This window comes from Rhinatrema bivittatum, chromosome 7 (assembly GCF_901001135.1).
Source record: "Rhinatrema bivittatum chromosome 7, aRhiBiv1.1, whole genome shotgun sequence".
Taxonomy (NCBI): domain Eukaryota; kingdom Metazoa; phylum Chordata; class Amphibia; order Gymnophiona; family Rhinatrematidae; genus Rhinatrema; species Rhinatrema bivittatum.
Genome location: NC_042621.1, coordinates 110,436,570 through 110,449,476, shown reverse-complemented (window position 1 = coordinate 110,449,476; position 12,907 = coordinate 110,436,570). Strand labels below are relative to the sequence as shown.

The following is a 12,907-nucleotide window of genomic DNA, read 5'->3' as shown; positions in this document are numbered from 1 at the left end:
TCCTTTGCTTACCAGATCTCAGCCCACAGAGTACCTGAATGGAAGACATGGTGAGTGGGGGAGATGGGGGAGGAAGGGGGAGGAAGGGGACCCCACACATGGTTTACTGCACAGAGCTTAAGATAGTATTTCAAGAGAAGTTTGTAGTTATTTTCTAATGATTTTCCTCACCCATTGCCTCCAGATTCCAGGGAGAGTTTCAGTTCTGCTTAGAAACTCCCTTCAGCGCACAGCTAGTACATCGCACACGGCAGCTCTCCTTCCTAGGAAAGGAGAAGTGCCTGCTCCATTCTTGATCTCTTTTCACACTTCAGATTCTGACAATATTCCTCTTCAGCTAGATTTCCAGTGAAATTATTCTTCAGAGGAACAAACAGGATGGAGGGAAGGGAGCGATATAAATTCTGCAGCTTCGGCTCAGAGTTTTCACTTCACAGGATCTAGAAGAAGTCAAAGCTGAGCTATCACCAAGCCACTTTTCCGGAGCCATGAATCGCCTGCAGATGGTTCTCTTGCTCACTGTCCTGTTGGGGGCTTCCCTCCATGCGATGCCTGCAAGTGAGTAAAATCTTCTCAGCAGAGCAGGATGCGCACCTGAATGGGCAGAGCAGGAAATTCAGGGGAAACACAGATAGCCTTGTTCTAGACTCTCTGTGGCTTGCAAGATTTAGAGGTGGTACTATTAATTCTAATGCATTTTGTAACCCTGATTCTAAGCCTTCTCCTTAGGATTGCGGTATTGCCCTGAGCGCCAGCAGATACCGCAAGAAAACTGCATTATATTGAAATCTGCATTTCAAAAGCTCACTATTGTGCTATTAAATATCAGCAATGACTAATAGAAATCTACAGGAAATTTAAGAGACATTTGTAATATTGCACTACTGAGATCTGTGGGTAATCTTTGGAGCAATATTGCTGTCAGCAACACTGAGTTGCCAATCAGAAAACTGTATGAGAATAGAGATCTGGCTGAACAGCGCTCTCTCTCTCTCTCTGTTTCTCTGTGATCTGTGTGTCTTCCTCTGTGCCCCTCTCTCACGCTCTGATTTTGAAGCCTTTCAGAATGAGATCTAGCACTCTGGGCTACATTATGAAGCAATTGTGTTTAAGCTTCTTTAGGGAGATCCTGACTTCATCGCTTTTCCCAGAGAACAAAATAATCTGTTACTAGCTTTGGAAACCAGGGCCAAACTGCACCAGGTCCCACCATGGGCGGGGCCTACTCCTAGTTATACAAAATCAGCCTAAAGTGCAGGACCAACAGCAGGAGGAGAGAACCAGGTTCTGCATGCAGAGGAGTTCCTCTCTCCCACCGCCCACTCTGGTAACCCCCTCACCCTCTCCCCAGCTGGCAGGAGGAGAGAACAAGGTTCTGCATGCAGATGAGTTCCTCAGTCCCACCCCCCACTCCTGGTAACCCCCTCACCCTAGCTGGCAGGAGGAGAGAACCAGGTTCTGCATGCAGAGGAGTTCCTCAGTCCCACCCCCCACTCCTGGTAACCCCCTCACCCTCTCCCTAGCTGGGAGGAGGAGAGAACCAGGTTCTGCATGCAGAGGGGTTCCTCAGTCCCACCGCCCACTCCTGGTAACCCCCTCACCCTCTCCCTAGCTGGCAGGAGGAGAGAACCAGGTTCTGCATGCAGAGGAGTTCCTCTCTCCCACCCCCCACTCCTGGTAACCCCCTCACCCTAGCTGGCAGGTGCAGAGAACCAGGTTTTGCATGCAGAGGAGTTCCTCAGTCCCACCCCCCAATCCTGGTAACCCCCTCACCCTCTCCCTAGCTGGGAGGAGGAGAGAACCAGGTTCTGCATGCAGAGGAGTTCCTCTCTCCCACCGCCCACTCCTGGTAACCCCCTCACCCTCTCCCTAGCTGGCAGGAGGAGAGAACCAGGTTCTGCATGTAGAGGAGTTCCTCTCTCCCACCCCCCAATCCTGGTAACCCCCTCACCCTCTCCCTAGCTGGCAGGAGGATAATAAAGCTTCATGCCCCACCTCCTGCTGGCTGCCACCTCTCCTGTGCTGTTCTATTTCTATGGTCTGAGCTTCAAGGTGAGCCATAGATGTAAAGAGATGGAGGTAAAAAGGAAGAACGGAAAAGAGACAGATGGGAGAGTTATGAAGGAGGGAAGGGGAAATATGGAGAGGCAAAGAGAGGAATGGAAGAGAAGGAGGAGAGAGAGTGTGGGACAGGGAGGGGAGGAGGTAAGGGGAGGAGGAAAGGGGAGGAGCAGAGAGAGGAGGTACAGGGAAGGGTGGAAAGAGGTTAGTAAAGATAGTGAGGTAAGAAAAAGAGGAACAAAATAGAGGCACACAAAACGTGCACATCGGGCTCACAATGATTTTTTTCATCGGGGTAATAGGTAATAGCCTCATCTAATTGCATTTACATGTGATGAGTGCTATTAGCTGCACGCTGGTTTGGATGCACAGTCTGGATGCGCTAATCCCCTTATTGCATCAGGTGTTAGCCTAGCACGGGAGGCCAAGAGCTCATTAGCCTGTGCACTAGGCTCAGTGCATGAAATAGCATCGGCCTGATAGTCTCCTAAGCTGTAGCATATTAATATAAAGACGGCTCTGTTAGAAACAACGGTTTGCTTCACAGTCTCTGAGGGAGAGTTCACAGGTTTTCTGGGACCCAGGTGACAGCACTGCAGCTGCTTCAAAAAATGCCACGTGAAGGAAGCTGCTGATTTTTTTCCTGCACAGAGACTGTCACTAAATAGAGCAAAGGCAGTTCCTGTGACTTCGCCATCCCTTCAGCTGCAGCACTGTTGCAACATTTTTTTTATATGCATGGAAGGGGAAGGAGAGGGAAGAAAGACAGAGGAGTACAGGGAAGGGAAGAAGGCAAAAGACCATAAGGAAGAAAGGGAAAGAGACAGGAGGGAAGGAGGAAAAAGGACAGAGGGGCACTGGGGAAGGAGAGGGTAAAGATAGAGGGGCAGAGAACAGGAACATTAGGGTCCCGTGGGGAGGATGAAGAAAGACAAGAACAGCTAGACCTGAGAGCGGTAAGAGAAATGAGAAATCAGGGGAAGGGTGAGAGAGTGACCGGAGAAAGGTTGGAAATCTAGGAGACAGCGTAAGCAGGGCATTAACATTTTCTGCTATTCATAATAGTAGCACAAGTAAGCACCGACTTCCACAACGTAGATGGCGACTGTAAAGTGTGATTGGTAGTGACTGGCTCCTGTCATGAAAATTCAAAGCCCTTCTAATTGCAAACTCTGCCTCTTGAAATGGCATTAAACTGTATTCTTTCTCTACTCCAGTTGTAGGTGTTAATGTTGGTTTAGAATGCTGCTCAGGATATATGAGCAAGGCGCTCCGTGTTACTAAACTGAAGAGCTTCAGGGAGACATCTGCTGATTGTCCCAGAAGGGCTATTGTGTAAGTATAGGATTTAATCCAGGCACTGTTAGCTCTGCACAGTCCTTGCAATCACATGAGCATTACAGGATTCAAAATCTCTGCGTCCTGATCATCAGTGAAAGTTCAGGAGGAGGAGATTTATCAATAGATCAATGGCAGCTAAGGGACGAGCTTCCACACTATGAAGAAATAGTTTGTTTGGCAGATAATGGTATACGTTATACAGAACAGATAGAGGCATATTTACAGATGCATGCATCTTGGACATAAATGAGCTTTAATTCTTGGAAATAAAACATTTAGAGCGTGTGACCAGCTTGTACGAGTTGTAATGGAATCTCTCAGCTGCCCACTAGCGAGCATTCTTACTGAGCATATTTAGCACGTCCGTGTCCACAATGACAGAATGTTGAACTAAATAGTCTGCAGGTAATGGATCAGCATTTAATGTCACCCCAGAGCTGCTGCTTCCAGTGGTAATTCTGGCAGCAGCCTAGGGTGAATCCACCTGAGCTGAGCAATCAGGGATGATGTGGGTAGACGCATTCCCTCCCACTTCCAATGGACGCCAGCATCACATTTCCTGCAGTGAACTGCAACACAGATTTGCAAGCTGCCATCCAGTGACAGCCTAAACTAGTGCCATGGCCAGGATCTCCTGACAGCACACATTAATGGTCAGGGTGGGACTAACTTTCTATCTCTGGCTCCGTCTCCTCTGTTTCCTTCTGTTCACTCTTCTCCTTTGCTTCCTCCTCCCTGTCTGCCTCAGCAGTCTCTTTCCCCATCTCTTCTACATTACTTTTTTCTCTGCCTCATTGGCCACTTCCTCCAGCATTTCATCACTCTCCTCATTCTCCACTAACCTCTTGACCATTGCTACTGGCTGCGCCTGCCCTCTTGGCCTAGTAGCCTAATATCAGCAGTAGCCATAGACACTGGTGGTGGTGCTTGTCCGATGGTAACAAATCTGCAGCAATTGAGAGAGACTTGACATTGGCCTTCCTGCTCTTCCCCACCATAGGCACTATTCCATTCTCTAGTCATCTTTCTAATAAAAATAGGAGGAAACAAATATAATATAAAAAATAAAGAGACTTATGAAAACAAACAACCAAAAACATCTCTCCTACTCGCTTTCTAGTCTTTTGCACCGAGTGCCACACATATGATTATCTACCTGCTGGTGAGAGGCTGTATGTGTGCACCCGGTGCACAGAGCTCCTGGTTCTCAGAGAATGAGTCCAATCTCTGGAGATTAGAGTGGCAGACATGGAAGAGTTGGGGCAGACAGAGAAGTACATAGAGGAGATCTTTAGGAACATGATAGCCAAGTCCTGTCAGCCCCTGCCTTGGAAGAGCAAGGGGGCAAACCTCATGCGTCACATAGATAGGAGTTTAGTCAGTGGTACGGGGGAGCCGGCTTTTGTGGTGCATGGGACACCAGCGACATAGGGAGGGTCTGGAAGTCAACTTTAGGCTTTTAGGTAGAAAGTTGAAATCCAGAACCTCCAGGGTAGCATTCCCTGAAATGCTCCCTGTTCCATGCACAGAGTCCTAGAGGCTGGCAGAGCTCCGGAGACTCACTGAGTGGATAGAAGAAGGTTTTAATTTTGTTAGGAACTGGGGAATCTTTTGGGGGAAGGGGAGAGTCTTTTCTGAAAGAATAGACTCTACCATAACCAGGGTGGAAGCAGGATGCTGGCATTAATGTTTAAAAGGGAGGTAGAGCAGCTTTTAAACTAGAACATGGGGAAAACTGAGAGATGCTCAGCAGCGCATGGTTCGGAGAGAGGTACCTTGAAAGGATACTAAAGAAACAGGGGAGTAAGAGCATCTCAATAGAGAAGATTCAATAAAAGTAAAAGGATCCCTGATGCCTCTGTGCCCATGTGCTTATTATTTTCTTACTTTTTAAAAAGTATTTATTGTATTTTTATGTAGTTATGATTTTACTTTAGTCTTGTTTTAAATTATTTGAATGTGATTGTTTCTTTCCCCAACCTTATATTGTACAGTGCCTTAGTTCTTGACAGGAAGAAAGGTGGTGTTATCAAATTAAATAAACTAAGTAAATAAAAGATTGAGTTAAAAGATTCCCAGTTATCTCTGTTAACTGCTAGGAAATATAAAAATAAAAAACATACCTGAAATGTCTGCATTCTAATTCCAGAAGTTCAGGAAGTAAGATGGGAGGGTTAGAATGCTGTATATAGCACTGAATGAAGAGGTAGGCATAACTGGCATCCCAGAGACCTGATGGAAGGAGGATAACCAATGAGTCAGTGCTACATCAGGGTACAAATTATATCTCATTGATAGGGAGGATCAGCTTGGTGGGAGAGTGATGATTTATGTTAAGGATGCATAGATTTCAACAGGATAAAGATCCTACAGGAGACTAAATACACGGTACAATCTTTATGGGTGGAAATGCTATGGATGATGGGGAAGAGTGTAACAGTGAGACTAGACTACTATCCTCCTGGCCAAAATGAACAGACAGAGAATGAAATGCTAACAGAAATTAGGGAAGCTAACACATTTGGCAGCACAGGAGATTTCAATTACTACAATATTGACTGGGTAAATGTCACTTCAGGATATTTACCCAGTCAATATTGCTACTATCTTTAACAAAATGCTAAGGGGTAGCCTGCATGGAGTGGCAGCTGCTACTACCCTAATTTAAAAAACAAAATTTCTGGGCAGACTTTGGTCTTTATCTGTTCTCATTTACTATGTTACTATGTTAGGACACACTAGCGAGATAAAGTTTCTGGATGTAATAAATGACTGCTCCATAGAGCAGCTGGACCAGGAACCAATGAGAGGGGGAGCCATTTTAGACTTAATTCTTAGTGGAATGCAGGATTTGATGTGAGAGGTAATGGTAGTGGGGCCGCTTAGTATCAGAGATCATAATACAATCAAATTTAACTTGATGAGTGGAGGGAGGACATTAAGTAAATCTACTGTTCTAGCATTTAATTTTTAAACGGAAGACTTTGATAAAATGAGGAAAATAGAAAAAAATTAAAAGGTGAATCTACAAAAGTTAAGAGTTTATATCAGGTGTGGACATGGTATTTTTAATAATCTTGGAAGCCCAGATCAGATGCATTCCATGCATTAGAAAAAGGTGAAAGGAAGGCCAAATGACTGTTGGTATGGTTAGAAGGTGAGGTGAAAGAGGCTATTTTAGTCAAAAGAACTTCTTTCAAAAATTGGAAAAAGAATCCATATGAAAAACAATAGGAAAAAGCATAAGCATTGGCAAGTTAGATTAAACCATTAATAAGGCAGGCAAAAAAAGAATTTGTAAAAATGCTGTTTATAGAGACAAAAACTTATAATAAAAAGTTTGGTGTTTACAGAAGAGGATGTTGAGGAAACACCCAAACCAGAATTAGTATTTAATAGTGATTATTCAGAAGAACTGAAACAAATCACTGTGAACCTGGATGATATACCATATTTTCTAGTGTATAAATTGTCATTTTGATGAAAAAGTTGGTAGATAAGTCACACATATTTGTACAGCAAGATTAACAGCACAGGCTGAGAGAGAGAGAGAGAGATTGTGACAGTATATAATGTGCACCAGTGTATAAGTCACAGTCACTGAAATCGCTGAATAAAACTGTGACTTATACGCAGGAATGTATGGTAAAAGGGCAGCTTGGCAAACTAAACAGTAGCAAATCGCCTGGACTGGATGGGTTAAACCCCAGGGTTCTGAAAGAATAAAAAAATGAAATTGCAGATCTACTACTAAAAATGTGTAACCTATCAATAAAATCACATATTGTACCTGAAGACTGCAGGGTGGCTAATGTGATGCCGATCTTTAAAAAGGGCTCCAGGGTTGATCGGGGAAACTATAGACTAGTGAGCCTGACTTCAGTTCTGGGAAAATCATAGAAACTACTCTAAAGAACATAATCATAGAACATATGGAAAGATGGTATAATGGAGACAACTATTATGGATTTACAAAAGAAAAGTCTTGCCTCACCAATCTGCTACATTTTCTTGATGAGATTAATAAACATGGATAATGGTGAACGGGTAGATGTAGTGTATTTGGATTTTCAGAAGGCATTTGACAAAGTTCCCCATGAGAGACTCCTGAGAAAAATAAAAAGTCATGGGTTAGAAAGCAATGTATTACTGAGGCTTGCAAACTGGTTAAAAGATAGGAAACAGAGAATAGGACTAAATGATCAGTTTTCTCAGTGGAGAAAAGTAAACAGTGAAGTGCCTCAGGGATCTGTACTGGGACCATCTTTTTAATATACAGTATTTATGAATGATCTAGGAAAGGGTACGACGAGTGATCAAATTTGCAGACAATGCAAAATTATTCTGAGTTAAATCACAAGTGGATTGTAAGAAATTGCAGGAGCACCTTATGAGACTTGGAGATAGCACATCCAAATGGCAGATGAAATTAAATGTGGACAAGTAAAAAGTGATGCACATAGGGAAAAGTAACCCTTGCTATAGTTACATGATGTTAGGTTCCATATTAGGAGTTATTACCCAGGAAAAGGATATGGGCATCATTGTAGACAATACTTTGAAATCCTTGGCTCAGTGTGCGGCGGCAGTCAAAAAAAGCAAGCAGAATGTTAGGAATTGTTAGAAAAGGAATGGAGAATAGAACAGAGAAGTAGTAATATCTCTGTATTGTGCCATGGTAAGACTACACCTAGAGTACTGTGTGCAATTCTAGGCTGCACTGGAGTATAATCACTGTAAACACCAACTAGGAAAGTCATTGGACAATTCTTATTCCTCCTCCCCCACTATCCCAGACAGACAGAGACAGATCTGTGGAATGTATTCAGTGTGCAATCCCCCTTGCACAGACTGGGATACTGCTGGCCCTGGCAAATGCAGTCACCGTATAAACCTTAACACAGACTGAGATGTGCCAAGGAATTCACATACTGTGTAATCCCTTTAAGCACAATTGATGAGCCTGCAGCTGAGTGCAACCACTATCAGGTCGATACAGTAAAGTGTGCTCCGTCGGAGCGCACTGTCAGCCTGCTCTGGACGCGTGTTTTCCCTTACCCCTTATTCAGTAAGGGGAGGAAAACACGCGCCCTCAACATGCAAATGCATGTTGATGGCCCTATTAGGTATGCGCGCGGGATCCAGTAAGTAAAATGTGCAGCCAAGCCGCACATTTTACTCTAAGAAATTAGCGCCGACCCAAAGGTCGGCGCTAATTTCTTCTGGCGCCAGGAAAGTGCACAGAAAAGCAGTAAAAACTGCTTTTCTGTGCACCCTCCGACTTAATATCATAGCGATATTAAGTTGGAGGTCCCCAAAAGTAAAAAAAAGTAAATAAATAAATAAATAAATAATTTGAATTCGGCCCGCGGCTGTCGGGCCGAAAACCGGATGCTCAATTTTGCCGGCGTCCGGTTTCCGAGCCCGTGGCTGTCAGCGGGCTCGAGAACCGACGCCGGCAAAATTGAGCGTTGGCTGTCAAACCCGCTGACAGCCGCCGCTCCAGGCCAAAAGGAGGCGCTAGGGACGCGCTAATGTCCCTAGCGCCTCCTTTCCCTCGTTTGCACCGTGTCGCCTAATTTGCATGCTGGAGCATACTGGATAGCTCGCACCGGCGAAGGGCCGGTGTGTGCGCCGGGAGAGCGGGCGTTCGTCCGCTCTCCCGCGGTTTTACAGTATCGGGCTGTATGTAATCACCGAGGAAACAAAGATTGCTCAGTGCTTGGGCATGCAATCACTGTGAAATGCTTCCAAACATTTGTATGGGGAATTCAGCCACTGTTTAATTTTCTTAAGCAGATTTTGGAACCGTGCTGGGGACTTCAGTTGCCTTGCAGCCACTACAGAACACAGACTGGGACAGTTCTGTGGCTTAGTGTACAATCACGATGAATACCAACTGGGAATGGGACAGTTCTGTGGGATCATGTAGTCACCTTGCAACCTCTGCGTAACTCTAGCCAGTACTTGGGAGTTTAGTCACTGTGGAATCCTCCAGATATAGGCTGCCAGTGAGTACTGAGGTTTGCATTTTACAGATAGTTTATATTTTCTGTCATTATTTAAACCATTCTCGCTTTTTTGCAGATTTATGACAGAGTCTGGGAAGAGCGCCTGTGCTGACCCAAGGATGAAGTGGGTGCAAAGAGCCATGAAGCACCTGCAGAAAAACTGATGCATCCAGACTGTTTTCTACATGCAGCCTCTCTCGGAGAATCTGGGGACCATTCTTTTCTGTGCAAAGGACATTATTCATTTAAAGACTTTAAAAAAAAAAAAAGATTTCTTTTTACATCTCGGAAAAAAAGAGAATGGCAGAGCACAAGAAAGAAAAAGGGAGTTAGAGAATAGGAAAACAAGATGGAGAAGCAGCCGTGCTGAAAATGCTATCTCTTCCTTCTTCTCCAAGTTCTGCTACCCTTGTTATTTGTAACTGCTCCTTCGGTCACCACAGTTCTAGTTGATGTATTTAATGCACTCCCGTTTCATGTAAACCAGCAAGATATGTTCTCATGATTGCCGGTATATAAAAACCTTAAATAAATAAATAAATAAATAAAATAAAATAAATAAATGAAGGATGTATGGTGCATGCATGGATTGCTGTAGTTCTGTTACCTGGTAAACGTTTATTCAAAATAAATTTCTTGGCATTTTGTATAACCTGAGTACCCCTTCCTCCAACACATAAAAGGTCTAATGTTGGTCACCGCAGCACATAAGAGACAAGGCAGCAGGGCAGAACAGACCTGCACCCGTAAGGACAAACCAAAGGATCCATGCACCCACGGCGGTTTTGGTTGCCAGGAGACAAATAGCAGCCAAATATCAGATATTCCCCAACTATCTGCTGTTGTAAAAGGAGATATTGAGCTGCTATTCTATGTGCTTTTACATTCTCAAACTGTTATTCACAAGGGCCCAAATAAAGATACTCAGAGCAAGCAGCAGGTAGATCCTGCCTATACTTCCATCATCAGGCTCTTCTCCACTTCCGATCCTGCTCACAATTGGGCAACCAGCTCTGCAGCTTTTAATTGCCTCCCCAAGGCCTCTATCCCAAATACATTTATTCCATGTCAGAGCAGATACCTCCCTTTAGCCCATATATCTCCCAGTGATATCTTACGGGAAGAAAATGTTCTTTTTCTTTTCCTCCCGTGGAAAAAGGGAGTCAGCCAGTGCATACTATTTACTATACTTTATCAAAGTCCTTTAGAAAGAATCTGAAAACGGCCTCTGTAAAAACATCCGATTTGGATCAGTTTCTGGCCCCCGTATCGAGCTGGCTGCAGCCTATCATGACGCTTCTCCCTACCTATTGCACAAGCAGCTCAGCATCCTATCCAAACATCTCCCTGCTCCCTCCCCCATTCACACCTCTTTCTCACAAGCATACATGATGGGGTCCGACCCTGTACACAGGCTCTCACACCCATCATCACGCACCACTAAGCCAGGGAAAACACAAGCTTGAGCAGCCCACATCATTGGTAGCCAATTTTCAAAAGGAAACCGCCAAAATAGCTGCACTTTAAAAATTAGCTACCATTAAAGTAGGCTTGCTAAAAGTGGCCATGCACTTTGTACCTGTTATTTGTGTTTACAGCCAAGAGAGGGGAAAAATAGGGCACATACCTAAATACACCCCCCAGAAGCATCTCCATGCAATTCAGGAAGCCCGTGCAGACTTTCAGCTGGGTACAGGGGGAGGAGCAATTTTCAGACAGGCCACTTACCCTGGATAAATGGCTTTGAAAATTGCCCTCATCCTGGGTGAATCCAACTGCTTAGGATGTGCTTTTCTTATTCTTAGATTTGTTTCCCTTTGGCAAGCATACACTTTGGTAACTATGGAAAATCTTTGTTAAATACCTCCCATTTCCCGTCTGCATTTCTATCAATAAACCCTAGGTTCTAGGCTACCCTAGCCAGCAAGTTATATAGAACACTACTTTTAGCCCATTTAAAATGAGATATTTTGGTTTTATCATTTGCACGTTTTCCATTTATCCTGATTTGAAACGCAACTACGTGATGGTCACTGTTACCTAAATGTTCTAAGACTGGCAGGTCATTCACAGTTTCCTCTTGGAAACTGTTCCTTATCTATTTGGGGCACTTCCATTCTGAAATGTTGTTCTCCTTGTTAGTTTACGTGTTTAATTATCTAGAAATTGACTGGAATAAGGAAAGTCCCCCATTATTATTACTGATCCCAGACATCTCTACCTTAAAGTACTTTGAGTTCAGATTCTTCTGTAATGCTGATGTACAGAGGAAGAGCATGAAACCAAATTATACATGGAACATAAGAACAGATCCAGAAGTCTGCAGACTGCTTCTATGATATCCATGAGCTTGGATTCCTGATTAGAGGTCATGGTTGATAAAGCTGCAGGAGATTGAGGTGCTCAAATGAAACCAGAAATCAATCTCAGAGCCACCAGGACCCGGTGCATCCACCCCAGAGTTCTAAAAGAACTAAAACATGAAATTGCTAACCTGTTACTAGTGATCATTTACACAGGCACGAGACCTGAAGACTGACGCTGATTTTTACAAAGGGCTCCAGGGGTGATCCAGGAAATATAGACCACTGAGCTTGATGTCAGTGCTGGGTCAAATGGTAGAAGCCTTTCTTAAAACCAAAATCACTGGCCATAAAAACACACTTTAATGGGGAAGAGTCTCCATGGGTTTAGCAAAGGGAAGTCTTGCTTTATCAATCTTTTTTCATTTTTTGAAGATGTGAATAAACATACAGCTAAAGGTGAGCCCATAGATTTAGTGTATTTGGATTTTCAGAAGGCAACTGACAAAGTTCCCCATGAGAAACTAATCAGGAAATTACAAAGTCCTGGAATCGGAGAGAATGTCCTATTGAGGACAGGGTAACTGGTTAAAGGACAGGAAGCAGAGGATCAGACTAAATGGTCAGTTTTCCAGATAATTAAGATCATTAGTGCAGTACCATAGGAATCAGTAGTGGCATCTATGCTGTTTAACAAATTCATGAATGATCTAGAAAAAGGAACAACAAGTGAAATGACCAAATTTGTAGATGACAAAATTATTCCAGGTTGTTAAAACAGCCTAGGGGCAGCAGAATGCCTTTTTTGTTGGGGAAGGGGCCAACCAAGCTCCGCCCCAGCTCCATCCCCACTCCTACTTTCTTACTTCACATTGGATAAATTACTTACCTGATAATTTCGTTTTCCTTAGTGTAGACAGATGGGCTCAGGACCAATGGGTATAGTGTACTCCTGCTAGCAGTTGGAGACGGATCAGATTTCAATCTGACGTCAGCCCCTAGTACATATACCCCTGCAGGAAGTGCAGCGCTTCAGTATTCTCCTCGAAAAGCATTGTGGATATATGTGTGACTGACTGATTGATTAACTTAATAATTTGGATAACTTCATAACTTGGTTAAACATTAAAACTTGATTAACCTGATTAACTTGAACTGGTTGATTGACTATAGCTGGAGTCCGCCAGTGTA

General features: G+C 43.8%; 1 protein-coding gene across 1 annotated transcript; it reads left to right on the top strand.

Moving 5' to 3' along the window:
• Window positions 1–307: 307 nt before the first annotated feature.
• Window positions 308–9,809, top strand: CCL17 (C-C motif chemokine ligand 17). Its single transcript, XM_029610640.1, has 3 exons — window positions 308–558; window positions 3,279–3,396; window positions 9,490–9,809. The coding sequence occupies exons 1-3, from the start codon at window positions 489–491 to the stop codon at window positions 9,575–9,577; spliced, it is 276 nt and encodes a 91-aa protein (XP_029466500.1). The 5' UTR covers window positions 308–488; the 3' UTR covers window positions 9,578–9,809.
• Window positions 9,810–12,907: the final 3,098 nt, after the last annotated feature.

Coding starts and splice junctions, on each gene's coding strand:
- CCL17 (XM_029610640.1), top strand. CDS start 489: ATGAATCGCCTGCAGATGGTTCTCTTGCTCACTGTCCTGTTGGGGGCT. Junction 559..3,278: donor CCTCCATGCGATGCCTGCAA/GTGAGTAAAATC, acceptor TCTCTACTCCAG/TTGTAGGTGTTAATGTTGGT. Junction 3,397..9,489: donor TGTCCCAGAAGGGCTATTGT/GTAAGTATAGGA, acceptor GCTTTTTTGCAG/ATTTATGACAGAGTCTGGGA.